The 19,020-nt window shown below is 57.0% G+C and overlaps 1 protein-coding gene across 1 annotated transcript; it reads left to right on the top strand.

The window, feature by feature from the left end:
- The first annotated feature begins 2,508 nt into the window (after nucleotides 1–2,508).
- LOC142818239 (antigen-presenting glycoprotein CD1d-like) lies at nucleotides 2,509–8,777 on the top strand. The gene is made up of 6 exons (XM_089771514.1): nucleotides 2,509–2,538; nucleotides 5,022–5,370; nucleotides 5,665–5,946; nucleotides 6,323–6,619; nucleotides 6,867–6,966; nucleotides 7,231–8,777. The coding sequence occupies exons 1-6, from the start codon at nucleotides 2,509–2,511 to the stop codon at nucleotides 7,514–7,516; spliced, it is 1,344 nt and encodes a 447-aa protein (XP_089627640.1). The 3' UTR covers nucleotides 7,517–8,777.
- The last annotated feature ends 10,243 nt before the right edge of the window (nucleotides 8,778–19,020 follow it).

Raw genomic sequence — 19,020 nt, 5'->3', positions numbered from 1 at the left:
GGGGCGGTGTGGAGGGTGCAGAAGCATCCCCCGTGGTTTCCCAAGTAAGAATGCTCCAGCAGGCCAGGGGAAGGCAGGAATGGCCTCTATCCCCCATACTGTGCCTGGTGTAATGTCACAAACAACGGTGAGCACAATTGGCTCCCAGTAGCTGTTTTTGACACACTAGACCGCCAGATCTGGCGTCTATCAGTTTTAGCTACCAACAGATGCGTTAGGAGGGAAGCCGATTCTGATAGATGGGGTGCACTGTGTCACATTTGGCTGCTTGTACCCCTGCCACTGGCTTAGAGGGGGCCTTTCCCATCCCCTGGTCTGGCGCAGCCAATCCTGATAGATGGGGCTCACGGTGTCACATTTGGCTGCCTGGATCCCTGGGGCCTTTCGCACCCCCTGTTCCAGGACCAGCTGATTCTGATAGATGGAGTTCACCATACCACATTTGGCTGCCTGTGTGCCTGCCACTGGTCCAGAGGGCCTTTCGCATCCCCTGGTCCAGGGGAGCCAGTTCTGATAGATGGGGTTCACTGTGTCACATTTGGCTGCCTGTACACCTCCCCCCTCCATTCCCTGCTCACTCCCTGCCCCTCCCCAGACTGCGATTTGCCCCCTGAGCCCTTTTTAATGATGGTAAAGAGCCGGGAGCAGCATCTGAAGCCACGTAAGGGCAGAGTGAAGGCAGCAGAGCATGCTCAGTACACCCAAGGTATGGAATTGTGATAGGCAGCTGTTTCCATCCTTACATCCGGCAGGAGGAGGGGGGAGGCAGGCATGGCCTCCCTCCCCCATGCTCTGTCTGGCTGGGGCTGATTACCCCACTTTTTTGGAGGACCATGGGGGGGCACATTCACACCCTAATGGTCCATATAGACAAAAAAACCTCACTCCCCCATGGAAATGCCTACATGTGGGCCTGAAAAGTCACAAGAGGCCACCGGAAACTCTTGAACCAAGCAGCGCCTGTGGTGTTTTGCATGGTCCTATGATGTCCCGTGCTCTGTTGCGAGGTCCCACAACAGCTAGTGACACACGGCTAGCACGGCCAGGAAAGTGGGAGACATACCACCGTGCATTGCTCCAGCGATTGGCATGGGAACTAAGTGTGGACACAATCTGTCGACCGAGGGAGCAAATGTAAACTCGCTGTGGCCACATGTGGGGGCCACTTCAGCCTGTCGAGATTAGTTTCCTTGGTGACGCTGGGTAGCGTAGACAGCCCTTAACAAAGAAGCGGATACATTATTTCACTGTCAAGTCTCTAACTTTGCCACCTTAGACGCTCCGATGCCTTCTTGTAACTTTCAGCACTTTCCTTCACCTCCCTTTTATGACCGTAGGGCCTAGCGTTCGTTTCTCATGTTGTCCGTTTTACAATCGGGATGCTATAGTGTAGCTGATGAACCGACAAGCAAAAGCGTATCGGTTAATACTATAGACCACATGCTTTCCCCTCTCCTCCTCTCCGTGCCAGTACATTTCTCAGTCCTGGCTCGCGCTGGGTCCGGGACCTATCCCTGCTGCGGCTCTGCATCTCAAGTCTATTAAAAACTGGGTGGGCAGGCAGCACAGCTCAGTTCTGGCTCACGCTGGGTCCAGGAACTCAGACCCCCCCTAGACAGGGACTGATGCCACCCCATGCTGCTGCCTCTTTCTCAAAAGCAGCAGCGCAGGGTGACAGGCATCTGGTCAGTAAGGGGAGCTGGTTTGTAAACTGGTTCCCCGCATGGACCATCTCCCACCTGACACCCTGCACTGCAGCCTCTGATACACAGGCTGCCAGCCCTGTCCAAGGGGGCTATAGACTATTCGACTACCGGTACCCCATAACATATCGTGAGTGCACATGCTCAGTATGCCCTAGGGCTCTGTCTACATTGGCGTGATTTTGTGCAAAAGCAGCCGCTCTTGCGCAAAAACTTGCTGCCTGTCTACACTGGCTGTGTGTTCTTGCACAAGTAAACTGAGGTTCTACTGTATGAAATCAGGGCTTCTTGCACCAGAACTCTGGCACTCCCGCTCAGGAATAAGCCCTTTTGTGCAACTGTTCTTGCTCAAGAAGACAGTGCAGACAGGCAACATGAATTTCTTGTGCAAGAAAGCCCTATGGTTAAAATGGCCATCGGAGCTTTCTTGTGCAAGAGAGCAACTACACTGGCACAGATGCTCTTGCACAAAAGCACATCTCTTGTGCAAAAGCACATGCCAGTATAGATGCTCTCTTCTGGAAGAGTTCTTGCGCAAGAAGCTGCCAGTGTAGACGTAGCCACTGGTATGGAAGTTACTCGACTTCCGTAATCCATGAGGTTACTCGACTATTCAGTTAACCGATATTTAACATCCCTATTTTGCAGTGCAGCCATCACCCGATCATAGTCGCTTTAGCACATTAATAAAGCCTGATATTTCCCAAGGGGCTTTTTTTAAACAGCTCTTCAGGGCTCATCCCTGTTGGGAAACGCAGGCCAAACTTTACTGATGCTTCTTGTTATTTAGTTGTGCTATGACAACATGGGAGACTTAACTATTGACCCGGGCCAGGTTGTGCAGTTTCCCCCTTCTAACACGGGGAAAACCAATGGAGTCCTAACTCACCGTGGAGCCTCTAGAAACTCTCAGCAGAAGAGAGAAGATGGAGAAACCTCAAGAATTTCCCTTGTTTTTGTGTAGCAGAAGCAGAAGCAAGAAGATCAGGACGGGTCTTGATTCCTGTAAGTATCTTCACATAGGGAAATGCTAATGGGCTCTTCGCAGGGAGGGGAGGGGAGGGGGGCGAAGGAGGAGGAGGGGAGAGGAAATGACCCAGATTGTTGAAGCCAAACTCAGTGGAGAAATAAGGTGCAAATGCCGAGCAGCGTGGGAGCTGACCGGTACCAGCACAGGGCGTAGTTTCCCGGGGGAGGACGAACTCCCAGGGGAGAGCTGTGGGGTCCCTGCGGGGAAGAGAGGGTCTGCACTGCAGCTGGGGCAGCGGGGGAGGCTGACCTGGCAGAAGGCCAGGAACAGACCAAAGAGGAAAGCAGGCGTGGGCGTGGGCACCCTGCACACTTCATTCACGAACCAAATGCCCGACTGGGTATCGCAGGCACGGGAAGCAGCTGCTTCCCCAACTAGCCTGACAGATCTTCACCCAGGCAGGCCCCTTTTGCAGGGGAAACTGGAGAAGGAGGACACAGGCTATGGGGGGCAGCTTGGCTAGAGCTGGGGGGTAGGTCTGGGGGGGTAGGTGGGCTGGATCGGGGGGGCAGGCAGGAGGGTATCTGGGCTGAAACTGGGGGGCAAGGTAGGGGCATAGCTGGGCTGGATTTGGGGGTAGCTGGGCAGGGCAGCTGGGGAGCAGGGCTAGGGTAGCTGGGCTGGAGCTGGCGGGGGGGCAGGGCTGGGGGCAGCTGGACTGCAGCTGGGCCAGGGGTTAGCTGGTCTGGAGTTGGGGGGCAGGGCAGGGGAGCTGGGCTGGAGCTTGGGAGGGTGGGTGTAGGCTGGTTCTGCACCCACTCCTGTCCACCAAACCCTGACAGCCAACAGCCCCGCCCCCATTCTCCTAGGCTCCTCCCTTTCAAGGTGACATACAGCCAATCAGGAGGCAGGCATGTGGGGGTGGGGAGGTGGGAAGAGGGCAGAGGAGGCGGCACAAGGGAACACCAGCCCCTCCATGCCCTGTTCCAAACCTCCCACAGCCAGGCCGACTACATTTCCAGCATGCCCCCGCCATGGGCTACAGGCCACAGCAGGCGGCAGGGGTGTGTGCACCAATGGGACTGCACCTTCCAGAGCCTGGTGCGACGGCAGATGAGCCCCCGGTGTGGGGATGTCTACACCCACCAGGTGGGGCACATCAGCCTGTGGGCCCCCTTGCCAGCTGGGTCAGAGCCTCTGTCTGGGGGGCAGCCCCAGAGTCCAAGGGGCCGCCCCGGGGAGGGGGATGGGTGGGGCTGTGGCTCAGAGCTGAGGGCAGGGAGCCTGGGGTGTTTCAAGGGGGCGGGGAGCGGTGGGCGCAGCCGCATCTTCCATCTCGGGGAAGTGTGGAACCGAGCGGTGCAGGACCTGGCTCTGCCCGGCGACAGATGCTGCTGCTGACACCAATGGGGCTGGGCCCAGGGTGTGTGCGCCCGTCACCAGAGCGACGGGCATAGCCCTGGGGCTGCTGCCAACCCCACAGCCCAGGAACATGCCAGGGAGACAATGGAAAGTCACTAGGTGGCGCTAGTCAAGGCTTCCAGCCCCATCAAATAAGTCACTAAACAACTTTCCTTTCCACGCACAAAACACACTCTGGGCGAGGGACAGTCCCCGCCGCCGACAAAGAAGCTGCAGACCTGCTGGGCATCCCCTGCATGAGCGTGATTCCCACCTGTGACGAACTGGGGACTTTATTCCCCTTGGTATGTGGCATGGGATTGCCACTGTCCCATGGCAACCCTGAGTGCCTCAGTTTCCCCAGCACTGCACCAAGACCGAGACTGCCCTGGGAATGGTGGTGGCTAGTGGGGGGCTCGCCCCGGCAGGCAGGGCTGCCCCATGGCCCTAGGGAGCGGCGGCAGGTACTTCCGGCTGCAGGAACTGGGGGAAGGGGAGGGTCTGAGCCTGGGGCAGGCCCTGGCACTTGCTGCCAGGAATCCCTCTTCTGCCCTGCCGCTGCTTCCCGGCTGGCTCGGCCCTGATTGGCTTGGGGCTGGCAGCTGCCCGGACTGGTCTGAGCAGAAAGAGACAAATGAGAGAAGTTGCCAGGGCGGCGTGTGCCCTGGGGCGGAACCGAGAGCAGGTGGGTGCCTGGGCCCCACGTCCCACTGCCCTGAAACCCACCCAAGCGTGGGTTTCCCTGCCAGGATGCTGCTCCCTCTGCTGCTCCTCCCCTGGGCGTGGGGGGCCCTGGCTGGTAAGTGGGGACCCCCCCACACACCCTGCCTGTTTTGCTACCAGGGGTGGGGATTGTGCAAGGCCAGGGCTGGAGGGTGTGGCGGGGGGGGGGGGGGGGGGGCTGGAGGACAAGGAGGCAGGTGGGGCTCAGCAGGGGGACGTGGTAGAGCTTAACCCTCGACCAGAATGCGACTGATTCTCGTGCCCTGCTTGATTTCTCCTCCCCTCCCCCCGCAGCCTCCCCCCCTCTCACCACAGAGTCTCTCGCCCTCCGGCTCCTCCTCACCTCCCTCTTCCCCAACGCCAGCGCCGTGACCGTGGCAGCCAAGGTCCTGCTGGGCGACCTGGAGACCCACGCCCTGGACAGCCGCACGGGGGCCATCCGTTTCCTGCAGCCCTGGGCCCAGGAGGGGCTGAGCCCCCGGGAGTGGCAGGACCTGGAGCAGGTGGCCGCTCAGTCCCTGGCCGACTTCGTCCGGACAGTGACCGAGATAGCCCGGGAGCAGGGAATAGACTGTGAGTATGGTCCCCATCCATCGGGGGGCGCTGAGGACTGACGCGCTCGCCACAGCAGTGAGCGTGTCAGTGGTGGAAGGGCAGCTAGTCCCTTGGCTGACTGGAGCCAGCATAACCCCCTTGTCCCCTCCTGGTTCCCAGCCAGCCCGGCCGTGCGTGGGGGAACACAGAACAGGCAGCAAAAGCAGGAGCCGCCCCCTGCCTCCCCAGTCCTGCTGTCACCTTGCAGCCAACGGTCCACATTGCACCTGCCCCCCACCTTTACTCCCCTTCTCTTTCTGCCCCCTGCCTCAGACCCCTTTGTGGCCCAGGCCTCCATCGGCTGCGAGCTGCGCCCCAATGGCCCCTCCCGGGGCTTCTATGACATCGCGGGCAATGGCCAGGCCGTTGTCAGCTTCGACGAGGAGGCTGGCACCTGGGTGGCTCGCTCGGCGGACGGGCTGGCGCGTTACACCCAGGACCTGCTCAACAGGGACTGGAGCACATCCACCAGGCTGCAGTATTTTCTCAAAATTTCCTGCATCTACGTGCTCCAGACCTTTGCCCGACATGGGAACGCCTCCCTGGCTAGGCGAGGTGAGGCGGGGAGACCACGCCCTGCGCGCAGAGATGCAGCCACCTCTGGGGTGGGACATGGGCTGTTTGTACAGGGACCCCAGGCCTGGTCTGGGATAGAGATGCAGCCACCTCTGGGGTGGGACAAAGGCAGTTTGTACGTGGACCCTAGGCCTGGTGCACACATGCAGCTGTAGCTGGGGTGCAGCGCAGCAGCTGTTTCCTAGTCACACTGTCACTTAGGCCAGGAAGTGAAGGGGAATCCTGTCACCATTGGTTACAGGAGGTGCAGAATTAGGCCTGGCCCGGAGCCAGCACCTGACCCCGGGTACGGAGCTGGGCGGGGCTAGTGAGTCCCTGAGGCCCAGGCTGACATGTCCCCTCTCCCCCATCTCAGAGCGGCCCATCGCCGTGGTGTTTGCCCGAGAGCCTCCCCCCACCGGCCCCCCCGCATCGTTACTGCTGGTTTGCCGGGTCACCGGGTTCTACCCCCGGACCGTCCACGTGGCCTGGCTGCAGGACGGGGAGGAGGTGGGGCCGGGCCGGCAGCTGGACTCCACTGGGACCCTGCCCAACGCCGACCTGACCTACCAGCTGCGCAGCTCCCTGGCCGTGGGGCCGGGCGACGGGCACAGCTACACCTGCTGGGTGGAGCACAGCAGCCTGGGGGGCCAGAGCCTGCTGATCCCCTGGGGTAAGTTCAGGCCTCAGAGTACAGTGGCCGGAGGGGGGAAGGGGGATGGTCACGGTCCCGGGGGGCTTTTCCTGCCCATCCCAAATGGGGTGGAGGTGGGATTGGGGTGCAGGGAGATGGGGGGCAGCTAGGAGGGATTCATGGAGGGGTCAAGGGGGGGCAGATGGAGCTCAGGGGAGCGCCAAGGGAACAGGATGGGGAGAGCTGTGTGAAGTGCCCCCATGTTCCCCCTACCCATGTGTTACAGGGCAGAGCTGGCGCTGGGGCCCCGGCCTGGCTGTGGGCATCGCCCTGGGAGCTCTAGCCGTAGCCACCCTGGCCGTGTTGCTGTGGCGGTGCAGACTCAGGTGAGGCTGCATCCTCTCTGGGGTGGGGAGTAACGTTCCCTCTGAATTGATCCATCCCCTGTGCAGAATAAATTTTGTGTGGTCCACCGAAGCAGGTGTGGATGTGCACCACCAGGAGGAACACAAACCCAGCTGTGGGCACTCTGCTAATCAGCTGGGCAGCCTTGGAGGCTCTCGTGGGCTGTTGCCCAAGTGCTGGGCTTATGGGGAACACTGGCGGGGCTGTTACACCCCATCACCATCCCCTCTGCTCTCTCCTTCAAGGGTCTACCAGGACGTCGGACCAGCCTCAGGTGACACCAGCCCAGGTGTGGGGACCGGCCCCTCTCCTGGGGATCTGGAGCTCGTGGCAGGATCAGGGCCTGGCTCCAGGGCAGAGGGCTCCACAGATGGGGCTGGATCAGAGCAATGCGAGAACGGGGCCTTGGGGGCTGGTTGGGATTCTTCTCCAGTTGGGACATTGGGGGCACACTGGACATGTGGACGCATCATGGGGTGGCTGAGAGCCAGGAGCCACTCGGAGCCGGGGCTGCCCTGCACCATTCAATAAACCCTTCTGGGGGAGTGGGGTTCAGGAGCCAGGGTAACCCCAATAACACTACAGTCCACGGGATGCCGGGAGGCCACTCCAAGTTGCTGGCTGGGCTGGGGCGAGCGGGGTAAACCCAGACTCCAGGGGTAGGATCTGTCTGTCTGTCCTGTGGCAGCAGCAGGGCCGGGGGCCGGGAAAACGGCGCCCTGGGAGAACTGGTATTTTGGCGCCCCTGGAGTTGAAGTGCGGCGCCGCAGGAGCGAAAACGTCAGACATACAGCTGGGATCGCCACGTTTTCTCACTCCCCAGGAAATTGGACACACAATGGGAGCGGATTGTACGGAAACAATAAATGTTGTAAGTTGGACAAGCCTTATAGCTCAGCGTCAAACTGAACCCCAAGCTCCTGAATAGCAACAGGCACAAAACGTTGCTCCCCAAGGATTGAGAGGCCGCGCTGGTGCCTTTGCTGCTGAAAACTCTACCGGGTCTTGTGCCTGGCGACACTGAGCCACAGTGGCCTTCGCAGCCGGGGTTGAACTGGAGTCGCAGGAGCTGCAAAGGATGAGGCACCTCAGTGGGGCACTGGAAGGAAGCTCAGCTCTTTGGTCCCTGGGGTGCAGGGCCTGCTACTGTGCTGGCCCCATGCAAAGGGACTTGTCAGGATCAGTCCGGTGGCCCAGCCCTTCCTCTATGAGCTAGGTGGGGAATGGGCCATTTCAGCTGAAATATTTGCCCTGAGACATGAGGCATAGAAAGCGGCTGCTATCGGACTGGGACATGAAACACGCTTGGCCAGGCACTTGTGGAGGGGCTTGGCTGGCACAGGGGATCACACCCTGACCCACGGCGCTCTGTGCTGGGGGCAGGGGCCCATCCATGGGCTGTGACCCAGGGGTGCACCAGCCCCGATACACCCCAAGGTAGGGAGCCTGGCAGGTCACCAAGGTGAGGAATGGGACACACTCTTAGGATGCCTTGGCCCCAGTCCAGCCCCATGATGGGAGGGTGTGGCTGAGGGGCTGGACGATGGGACATGGGGTATGTACCCTGCTGGGGAGCCAGCACCGCTAGGACGTTAATGACCAGAATTCCTCCCTGCGGGGTCTGGTCCATGCCCCTTGCATGGAACATAGGCCTGTGTCCCCTGCCCACGCCCAGCCTCCCCCAGTAGCACCCCCTGCCCTGCTCTGTCAAATGCGCTGCACGCTCACCCTGTGCCCATCAAGATGTGCTAGGAGCAGGTAGCAATTTGCTGTAATATTTTGCAGGAATACAGTGCGTGCCTCAGTTTCCCTGATATGCTGCTCTGTTTGTGGGGAGAATGGGGGAGGTGGGAAATGGCTGTTTACTGCATGCAGAGGCCCAGCAAGGCAGGTGGGGCTCATGTCCCCGCTTTGGGTCCCTGGAGCAAAGCTGAATAGTGCGACACTCCCCACTTCACATCCAGCCAGTGACCCAGAGCAGGGCCCTGTCTCTCAGCAGAAACTTGCACCCTCCTAGCCAGGACCAAGGGGGCCAGGTGGGGATCAGCTCACCGGGGAACTAGAGAGCAGAGGAACTGGGGGCAAAGAGGCACCAAGCGGCAGCGAAAGGGACCCCACAGCCTGGCTGGGAGCCCCCCCAAAGGGGCCCTGCTGTGATCCATTTCTCTGGGCTGACTGCCGATGCCAGTCCCCTTCTAGCCCCACCTGCTCTGACATGCCTGGCCCCCGTGGGGCTGACAGGGGCATCGTGCCCTGCGGGGGACACGTCTCTCAGAGGCAGGGAGCCAGGCCTGGGCAGCGCGCCAGGGTGCAGTAACTCCACACTGGGGCTGCAGGGGATAAGCAGCTCACCTGGCTGAGGAAGCCCCGCCTCTTGGCCCAACTGGGCACGCTCCAGCTGGAGGCAGCTATAAAAGGCAGGGGAGCAGCTGTCTTTTGGCTGCTTTCTGCTGTGGTTGGGGGGGGGGGGACTGGATTGGTTTGGGCTGGGCTGGGCTGGGCTGGGCTGGCCAGCGACTTGGCTGGAGACTCCCTCATTCTGAAGGGAAGGGGCAGGGAAGCTGCCCCAGTGAATTTAGTGAAAAGCAGCCCTGGGTGGGGAATTAACCATCCCCCCCAGGGCTGGGTGTGGGGGGGGGGGAAGCCTGAGCTGGCAGGTTAGAGGGTCTGGCTGTGAGGGAGTATCTGGGCTTGCCCCAAATTGGGCCCCCCTGCTGCTAATTTTGGGGGGGGGGGCTGCATCTGCATTTACTCCTATTGCTGAGAGGGTTTTTTTTTCTGTTTGCTGACTAGGGAGCAAGGACAAGTGCCTGGCCTGTGTCCTTCCTCCCCTGGGCAGCTGGGAGCAGAGCAGGCTGTGAGCATGGCCTTGCTCTCTTGCCAGCACTGAGTGATGAATATTAAAAAAAAAAAAAAAACTCTAATAATATATGGTAGACTTAAAACTGGAAGCACTTTCCCACAGGCCCTGTGTGTGCTCGGCTTTTCAGTGAGCAGTGATTTCCATTAAGCTTTAGAATTGGTTTGGGAAGAGGTATCGGCAACTTTTAGGGACAATTCTGGCTCTTCAGAGGGCCTCACGGCTTCATTAGCACTGAGCCTCGTGCCTGCTCCTTGGGTGGGTTGGCACGTGGAGACTTTATTTGCAAGCTGGCTTCTGAGTTTTACTTGCTCACCTGCCCCGTTGCCTCTTTCTGCAGCTGTTAGGACTCTGTGGCACTAGCACAGCCTGGGTCCCACCCGCTCACTCAAAATACCCATCACCTGAGCTGTAGATTAGTTTAGGACACTAAAGCTGGGCTCTGGGCCCAGGTAACATGCAGGCAAAGGGGATTTTCTGAACTGCAAAAGTCCTGGGCTGTGGTCCCTTTCTTAATCTCTTGTTGGATTAGCTAGTAGGGAGCAAAACCCCTTTGTCTCCTGCTTGCTCCTCTTAACAGGGCTCCCTCGCTAGCAGCACTCACCAGTTGCTATGCCAGCTGGGGCAGGCTCTCTAAAAAGCAGTTTATTGTGGGCAACCTCTGGCGGGGAGGTTGGGCACAGGCAGCCAGGTGAGGCAGCAGCATGGCAGGCAACTTAAAGGGACAACTGGGGGTGCTGCACAGGAGCTGTGACCTGGGCAGCATACAGGCTGTTCCTGGCATGCGTTGTTGCCAGCAGACCCTGGGAAGAAGGCAGGCGTGTTCTCTCTGCTGCCAATTTCCCAGCTACATCGCCCCCACACATCCACCCCCTCCCCTGGAGCATAGCCAACTTGTGGAACTCCTTGCCAGAGGATGTTGTGAATACTAGGACTTTAACCGTCTAGTAAAAAAAGAACTAGATAAGTTCATGGAGCTTTAGGTCCATCAACAAGGGATGGATCACTTGGTGATTCCCTGTTCAGTTCATTCGGGGGCATTGGATGATGATGGAAGACAGGATACCGGGCTAGATGGATCTTTGCTCTGACCCAGTCTGGCCTTTCTTATGATTCTTTCACCCTGCCCTAAGCCTCCTGACACCCAAAGGGAATGAATCTGCAATAATAAGAGAAAATTGGTGTTAAAGCTTTAATTGCACGTATTGCACGTTACAAATCCCCTTCCAGTTTCACATGCTGGGTGGGATACGCTCACGTCGGGTCCGATGAGAGGTGGCAGCGTTGTCCTATCACAACAGGACAGCACTTGCAAGACACTGACGTCTCACTCCTGTGTTCTTCCACAGAGCCAAATGAGGGGTGGGTGGCCACTGCCCAGCATCTCCTGCCCTGCGGCGGTTCCAGGGTGGAGACCCAGCAATGGGCTGTGGTGTCTTGCAGCAGGACACATGGGCTCTGGCAGCAACTGCCCTGGCTCATCCCTCCATCCCATGCTTGGTGGGGTTCTTGTGATGGGGTGGGATCACCCCAGGGCTGGGTGCCCCTGTTGCAGTGGTAGTGGTCTGTGCCCTTGCTCTGGGCTGGGGGAAATAGAGCCCCTCTGGACTGTTCTGGCTGTCCCAGAGGGGTGTAGAGAAGGGCCCGATGCCCCAGGAGGAATCTGGTGAAAATGACTCTGGAAAAACAGCATCTGTTCACAGCCAAGTGGGGGGAAAAAATAACAAACCAACCTGTGCACAGCCCCAGTGCTCGCCAGCAACCCTACAATAACAAAACTGCCTGTCCGTAGCCCCAGTGCTCGCCAGCAACCCTACAATAACAAAACTGCCTGTCCGTAGCCCCAGTGCTTGCCAGCGACCCTACAATAACAAAACTGCCTGTCCGTAGCCCCAGTGCTTGCCAGCGACCCTACAATAACAAAATTGCCTGTCCATAGCCCCAGTGCTCACCAGCAACCCTACAATAACAAACCTGCCTGTCCGTAGCCCCAGTGCTTGCCAGCAACCCTACAGTAACAAAACTGCCTGTCCACAGCCCCAGTGCTTGCCAGCAACCCTACAGTAACAAAACTGCCTGTCCGTAGCCCCAGTGTTTGCCCGTAACCCTACAATAACAAACTGGCCTGTCCCCAGTATCAGCACTCCCCAGCAACCCTACAATAACAAACCAGTCTGTCCGTAGCCCCAGTGCTTGCCCACAACCCTACAATAACAAACTGGCCAGTCCCCAGTGTCAGTGTTCCCCAGCAACCCTACAATAACAAACCAGCCTGTCTGCAGCCCAGAGTCAGTAACATTTTGGAAACCCAAGCAGATCTAGCAGCCACTTGCTTTTCCTGCTACCCTCCCCTAGGGCAGTTCAGCTGGACTTGCAACCTTCCCCCCCCCCCGTGACATCACAAAGGGACGGGAGGTGGGGGGGGGGGGTTCCTCCGGGAACCAGGCAGCTCAAACCTGCAGGGGCTGCAGCATGGGCCTGCCCTGCCCCGGCCAACCTGCTGGCGAGGGAGGACACTGCGTCTGGGCTGTCACTGAGCTTGGAGACCAGGCTGGGCAGACAGCGATGGGCAAGTCAGCAGGCCACTGGCCCCAGGTCCTAAGGCAGGAGTGAGCGACCTTCTCACACCATAGAGCCAAACTACACTAAAACTCAGAACAAATGATCAACAAAAAGCCATATCAGCACGCCCATTGGCATGACTGAGATTATGCATCTTACTATTCTTGATCATTGACATGACGATTAATAAGCACATCAATGTCCTCACAGACTTTATTTAATGGGACTTCTGTTGCTGCAGCTTTTTGCACAGTTCTTTGAAGTTTGCATCATAACTGGTCAACTCCAGCTTCATGCCGGCATTCAAGCTGTCTTCTGTCAGTCTTATGGCAGGGGGCTGGGCATGTTGGGGTGCAGGAGTCTGGGTTGGGGTGTGTGTGGGGGGCTCATGGCAAGGGGTTTGGGTATCTGAGGGGCTCAGTGTTGATGGGGGGGTGCAGGAGTGCTATGATGCTGTGGTCAGATGGGGGCTGGGCCAGGGCTGGGCCCCAACTGGGGGCTTGCTAGCCAGGCTTCATTTGTAAATACAGTACACTATGATGTCCAACACAAAAGGTTTCGACATTGCCTTTATTTACGGCAGGGGTGAGGAGTCTTTTTTGGGTCAGAGGCTGCTGAGTTTGGGTGAAGGAGGCAGTTGAGACATGAGGTACAGGGATTGGGGTGTCAGTTTGGATTGTGACCTAGAGCAAGGGATTTCAGAGCAGAGATTTGGGTTGTGGCCTAGAGCAAGGGTTGCCAGGTGTCTGGTATTGAACCGGACGGTTCCGTATTTTTGCCTCCTGTCTGGTAAAACATTCAGAAAATACTGGACACTTAAAATGTCTGGTACTTTCTGATTTTTTTTTTTCATGCCCAAGAGGCGAAAAACTCTGTCTGGCTCAATACGGAGGCAGCCTTGCAACCCTACTGCTTACTGGGGAGCTGTCCAGCCCAGCGCAGGGAGGCAAAATGGCTGAACAATGCTCAGGGTACTTTTTTTTGCTCAGCAAACTTGGCATTTTTTGTTGTTGTTGTTCGGTATTTTTTCTGAAACCATCTGGCAGCCCTAGGACAGGAGAAGATTGTGACCTAGGGCAGTGGACTGAGATGTAGGAGATGGTACAGGAGTTTGGATTGTGACCTCGGGCAGGAGGGGATTGTGATCTGGGGCAGAGGAGTAGGGTGCTGGGTCTGGGATGGGGTATGGGCACAGGAGTGCTCACCAGCAACCCTACAATAACAAACCAGCTTGTCTACAGCCCAGTGTCAGTAACATTTTGGAAAACCCAAGATCTGGCAGTGCCTTGCTCTTTCTGCTCCCTCCCCCCGGGCAGTTCAGCTGGCCTGCATCCTGCTCCCCCCTCCCCAAACACCCAGTGTGACATCACAAAGGGACATCACGGGAACCAGGCAGCACCAGACTCCAGGGGCCCAGCTGCAGCATGGGCCTGCCCTGCCCCGGCCAAACTCAGAGCAAGCGGTCAGCAAAGAGCCGTATGAGAACACTCATTGGCATGACTGAGAATATACATCTTACTATTCTTGATCATTGACATGATTAATAAGAGCATCAATGAGCCATTGTCCTCACAGACTTTTATTTAATGGGACTTCTGCTGCTGCAGCTTTTCGCACAGTTCTTTGAAGTTTCCATCATAACTAGTCAAATCCAGCTTCATGCAGGTATTCAGGCTGTCTGCTGTCAGCCTTATGGCAGGGAGCTGGGGATGTGGGGGTGCGAGTCTGGGTTAGGTGTATGAGGGGGTTAGGGCACAGGGTTGGCATGTGGGGAGTGCAGGATTGTTATGGCAGGGGACCAGAGGTGTAGGGGTGAGGATGTGAAGAATATGAGGGGCTCAGGGCAGAGGGTTCAGGTGTATGATGGGCTCAGGGTTGGGGTATGGAGAGGTGCAGGAGTGTTATGATGCTGCAGCCAGTCGGGGGTTGGGCCCCAATTGGGGGCTTGTTGGCCAAGCTTCATTTTTAACACAGTAAAATATGATGTCCAACACAAAAGGTTTCAACATTGTCTTTATTTATGGCAGGGGTGAGGAAACTTTTTGAGGTTGAAGGCCACTGACTTCCGGTGAAGGCGGCAGTTGTGACCTGAGGCACAGGATTGGGGTGTAGGAGTTTGGATTGTGACCTAGGGAAGGGGATTACTGTGCAGGGGTTTGGGTTGTGACCTAGGGCAGGAGGGGATTGTGGGGTGCAGTGTTTGGGAGGTGGCATGGACTCAGGAGTGGGGTCGAGGATTTGGATTATGTTGGCGAGGAGGGAGATGCTGGCTAGGAGACTTACCAGCAAGACATGTTTCTGCAGGGCCATGTGCTCTGTGAAAAAGACCCTAAGGGGGACGAGGGGTGGGGTGGGGGAAGTGGTGCTTTGCATAATGCCTGTTCTTGAAACAGGCATCTCCCATTGGCCTGAAACCAGCCAATGGGGATTGTGCTGGGGGCAGGAGCAGCCATGAGGCACCCCTGCCCCCTCCCCTTCTGGCTCACAGTGTGTGATAAAACAAAGGGCCCTACAGTGGCATGCGGGGGGTAGGGCATGCTGTGTCCTTGGTCTGGATTGTTTTGCTCAGCCCGGCAGCGGGAACAAGGGGGAGGGGCTGGATTAAAGCTTCAAAGGAGCCATATTTGGCTCCCCTAGTGAGCCGTATTTGCTTTGTGAGCTGTAGGCTGCAGCCCCCTCGTTTAGGATGAGCAGTATTGGGTTACAAACGAGTAGACATCTTAGGGGCTAACAAAAGTAAATACAGTATCAGGAGCATTTGGTTAGACGGGCGAGTGGCTTGTTAATTCAGTCCAGGCTGTAGAAGGCAAACACAGCTCCTTCGTCCCACTGTTATATCATGGCAGCTTCCTTCTGGCAGATCCATCTGAACCTAGAACCACACGTTTGAGACTCAATCTTTCTGCCGCTGATGCAACCACAGCTGTTTCCATCCACAGGGCCTGAGACGGGGAAGCTGCAGAATAAAGAACCAGTGTCACTGTGCTTCCCTGGAACAAGCCAAGGCCCTTAAGTTTAATATTTTTCCTCCCCCTCACTCCACTGGGAAGCTTGACTTTGATTTTATCTTTCACCTCTGTCACTTCCCGGCAGAGTGGCAGGTGAGCAGATGGCCCAGGAGGTGAGAGGAGTTGGGGGTCTCTGGCAAGGAACAATCCAGGAGGAATCTCATGGGGTCAGTGACTCCAGTGCTCTTTGATTGGAATCAGCCACCTTGAGATCCCGCATCTCAGCTTCCCTTTCAAACGACGTCTGAGCCCCAAGGATGGGAGGAAACCCACAGCATGCAACCTGAGTCACAGACGCTGCAGAGAGCCCAGGGACTCATCCCAGGGAACAGTTGGGGCTGGATTCACAAAGGGTCTTAGAAGCTGCTTTGGGTGCCTACATGCAGAAATCATGTTTGTACCTTGTGCTGCGGGGTGTTTATCATGCCCCTTCCAATGGGGTGTGCGTGGGCAGCAGGACGGTTTCCCTCTAGCAGAGCCTGTCAAGTCAGTCCAGCGGTCTCCTGGCAGTCCAGCCTCCATGGCAAAGAATCTAGGGCCCTGCTCACCCACTGACCTTCAGTTCTCTCTGGCCGTGTTGCTCCGACAGAGGAGTAGGTGTATGGTACTAGAATGGACATGAGCAGCTCAGCTCACCAGACATGTTTCAAAGGGCCGGTCGCCGACCATTGTTCCTTCTGCAAGTGATTGTTCCTGGTCTTTCCAATGAGATAATGACCAAGCCTGAGTTATGGAGAGGGGGGCAGAGCTCACAGTTGGCTGACGGCAGAATGGCTCTGCCTGTGCTGCATGCTCCCTGGCCTGCTGGCCAACAGCAGAATGGGAGGGCAAAGCACATATGGGTGACCATGCTGGGCTCTGCCAATTGCCTGTGTCAGCGCCCAGGCCAGGAATACGTCAGTGTCAGGCCTTTCACATGCCAGGCCAGGGGTGGGGAATAATTTTGGGACAGGGGCTGTCGTGACCAATACACGTCTCTCTTCCAACTGCACCTGGAAAGTCTGGCATTCCCGACGGATGCTCTCAGCTCTCCGACGCTGACGTGAATTGAGAGCTCCACTGAGACCAAAGTCCCTGTGCCCTGAGGTCTCCCAAGTGTGCACCTCACCCCTATGCTGATGAGTCCATCTCCAGCAAAAGGGAGGAGGGCTATGCCCTAGGGAAGGGAACAGCCACATACATTGCCTGCTGGGTGAATCCTCATTCGGACTGTCTTCTGTCAATATTATGGCAGAGGGCTGGGGATGTCAGGGTGCAGGAATGTGGGTTCAGGATTATAAGTAGTTCAGGGCAGGGGGTTCAGGTGTATGATGGGCTCAGGATGCGAGTTTGGGTTAGTGCAAGAGTGTTATGACACTGTGGCTAGATCAGGGCTGAGCCCCAATTATGGACTTGTTGGCCAAGTAGGCTTCATTTTAAAACACAGTAAAATGATTATGTCACACACCCAAAGGTTTCAAAATTGTCCTTATTTATGGCAAAGGTGAAGAAACTTTTTTGGCTTTCACTGAGTTTGGGTGAAGGAGGCAGTTGAGACACGAGGTACGGGATTGGGCTGTGGGAGTTTGGATTGGGACTAGAGCAAGGAATTACAGAACAGGGGTTTGGGTTGTGACCTAGGGCAGGCGGGGATTGTGATCTGGAGCAGAGGAGTGGGGGCAGGGCATGGGAGAGGGTAGGGGCTCAGGAGTGGGGCAGAGGCTTTGGGTTATGTGGCCTAGGGGGCCAGAGTGCTGAGGGGATGGAGAGGCTGGAGTGCCAGAGGCAGGCTTACCAGTGACACTCCCAGCCAGCAGCCCAGCATATTTCTCAGGACCCCATCTTGCCCCTACACAGGGTGCAGGGCCATGTGCTCTGTGAAGAAGAGCCGGAGGGGAGGGGCGACTGGTGCATCCTGTGCTGCTGGTTCTTGAGACAGGCAGCTCCCATTGGCCAGAAACAGGCCAATGGGATTGTACTGGGTGGGAGCAGCCATGAAACACCACTGCCCCCCTCCCTTCCTGGCTCAGTGTGAAAAACAAAGGGCCCTGTAGTGGATTATGGGACAGGGAGGGGAGTCTGCCCGGGGCTCCCTACTGTGTCTGAGGTTGAATTGTTTTGCTCAGGCTTGCTGTACTGCCAGCACGAGCTTCCTTCTCAGGGAGGAATAGGTGGGGGGAGAGGAGGGCTGGGCTTAAGTTTCAAAAGAGATGTATTTGGCTCCCTAGTGAGCCATATTTGATGTGTGAGCCATAGGTTGCAGACCCCTGGTTTAGGATGAGCAGTATTGGGTTACAAGCGAATAGTTTTGTGACATCTCAGGGACTAACAAATGAATCACGAGTATTTGGTTAGAGAGGAGACTGGCTTGTTAATTCACTCAAGGCTGTAGAAGGCAAACACGGCTCCTTCATCCCACTGTTTATATCACGGCAGCTTCCTTCTGGCAGATCCATCTGTAAGTAGCTCCACACGTCTCAGACTGAATCTTTCTGCCTCTGATGTAACCGCAGCTGTTCCCATCCACAGAGCCTGAGACCGGGAAGCTGCAGAATGAAAGAGTCAGTGTCACTGTGATTCCCTTTAACAATCCAAGGCCCTTAAGTTTAATATTTTTCCTCCCCCTCACTCCACTGGGAAGCTTGACTTTGGTTTTATCCTTCACCTCTGTCATATTCCGGCAGAGCAGCAGGTGAGTAGATGGCCCAGAAGGTGGGAGGAGGTGGGAGGGTCTCTGGCAAGGAACAATGCAGGATGAATCTCATGGGATCAGTGACCCCAGTGCTCTTTGATTGGAAGCAGCCACCTTGAGATCCCGCATCTCGGCTTCCCTTGAAAACAGTCTGAGCGAGGGTGGGATGAAACCTGCACCATGCGCCTTGAGTCACAGACGCTGCAGAGAGCCCAGGGACTCATCCCTGGGAACAGTTGGAGCTGGATCCACCAAGGTTCTGAGAAGCTGCTTTAGGCACCTACATACAGAAAAACATGTTTCTAACTTGTGCTTTGGGATTTTTATTGTGCCCATTCCAATGGGGTGTGCGTGGGCAGCAGGACGGTTTCCCTCTAGCAGAGCCCGTCAAGTCAGTCCAGCGGTCTCCTGGCAGTCCAGCCTCCATGGCAAAGAATCTAGGGCCCTGCTCACCCACTGACCTTCACTTCCCTCTGACCATGTTGGTGTGACAGAGGGGGCAGGGTGGGTACTAGAAGGGATGTGAGCAGCCCAGCTTGTCGGACAAGTTTAAAGGGCCGGTCGCCATTGTTCCTTCTGCAAGTGATTGCTCCCGGTCCTTCCAATGAGAGAATGACCAAGCCTGAGTTATGGAGAGGGGGGCAGAGCTCACAGTTGGCTGACGGCAGAATGGCTCTGCCCCATGCTGCATGCTCCCTGGCCTGCTGGCCAACAGCAGAATGGGAGGGCAAAGCACATATGGGTGACCATGCTGGGCTCTTCCAATTGCCTGTGTCAGCCCCCGGGCCAGGAACACGTCAGTGTCAGGCCTTTCACACACCAGGCCAAGGGTGGGGAATAATTTTGGGACAGGGGCTGTCGTGACCAATACACGTCTCTCTTCCAACTGCACCTGGAATGTCTGGCATTCCCGACGGATGCTCTCAGCTCTCCG

This window comes from Pelodiscus sinensis, chromosome 19 (genome assembly GCF_052426305.1).
Source record: "Pelodiscus sinensis isolate ZL-2025 chromosome 19, ASM5242630v1, whole genome shotgun sequence".
In the NCBI taxonomy this organism is placed as follows: Eukaryota; Metazoa; Chordata; order Testudines; family Trionychidae; genus Pelodiscus; species Pelodiscus sinensis.
Note: the sequence above shows the minus strand (reverse complement) of the source record. Positions and strands in the feature narration are given on the sequence as shown.

Coding starts and splice junctions, on each gene's coding strand:
- LOC142818239 (XM_089771514.1), top strand. CDS start 2,509: ATGGGAGACTTAACTATTGACCCGGGCCAG. Junction 2,539..5,021: donor TAACTATTGACCCGGGCCAG/GTTGTGCAGTTT, acceptor GGGACGTGGTAG/AGCTTAACCCTCGACCAGAA. Junction 5,371..5,664: donor CCGGGAGCAGGGAATAGACT/GTGAGTATGGTC, acceptor CCCCTGCCTCAG/ACCCCTTTGTGGCCCAGGCC.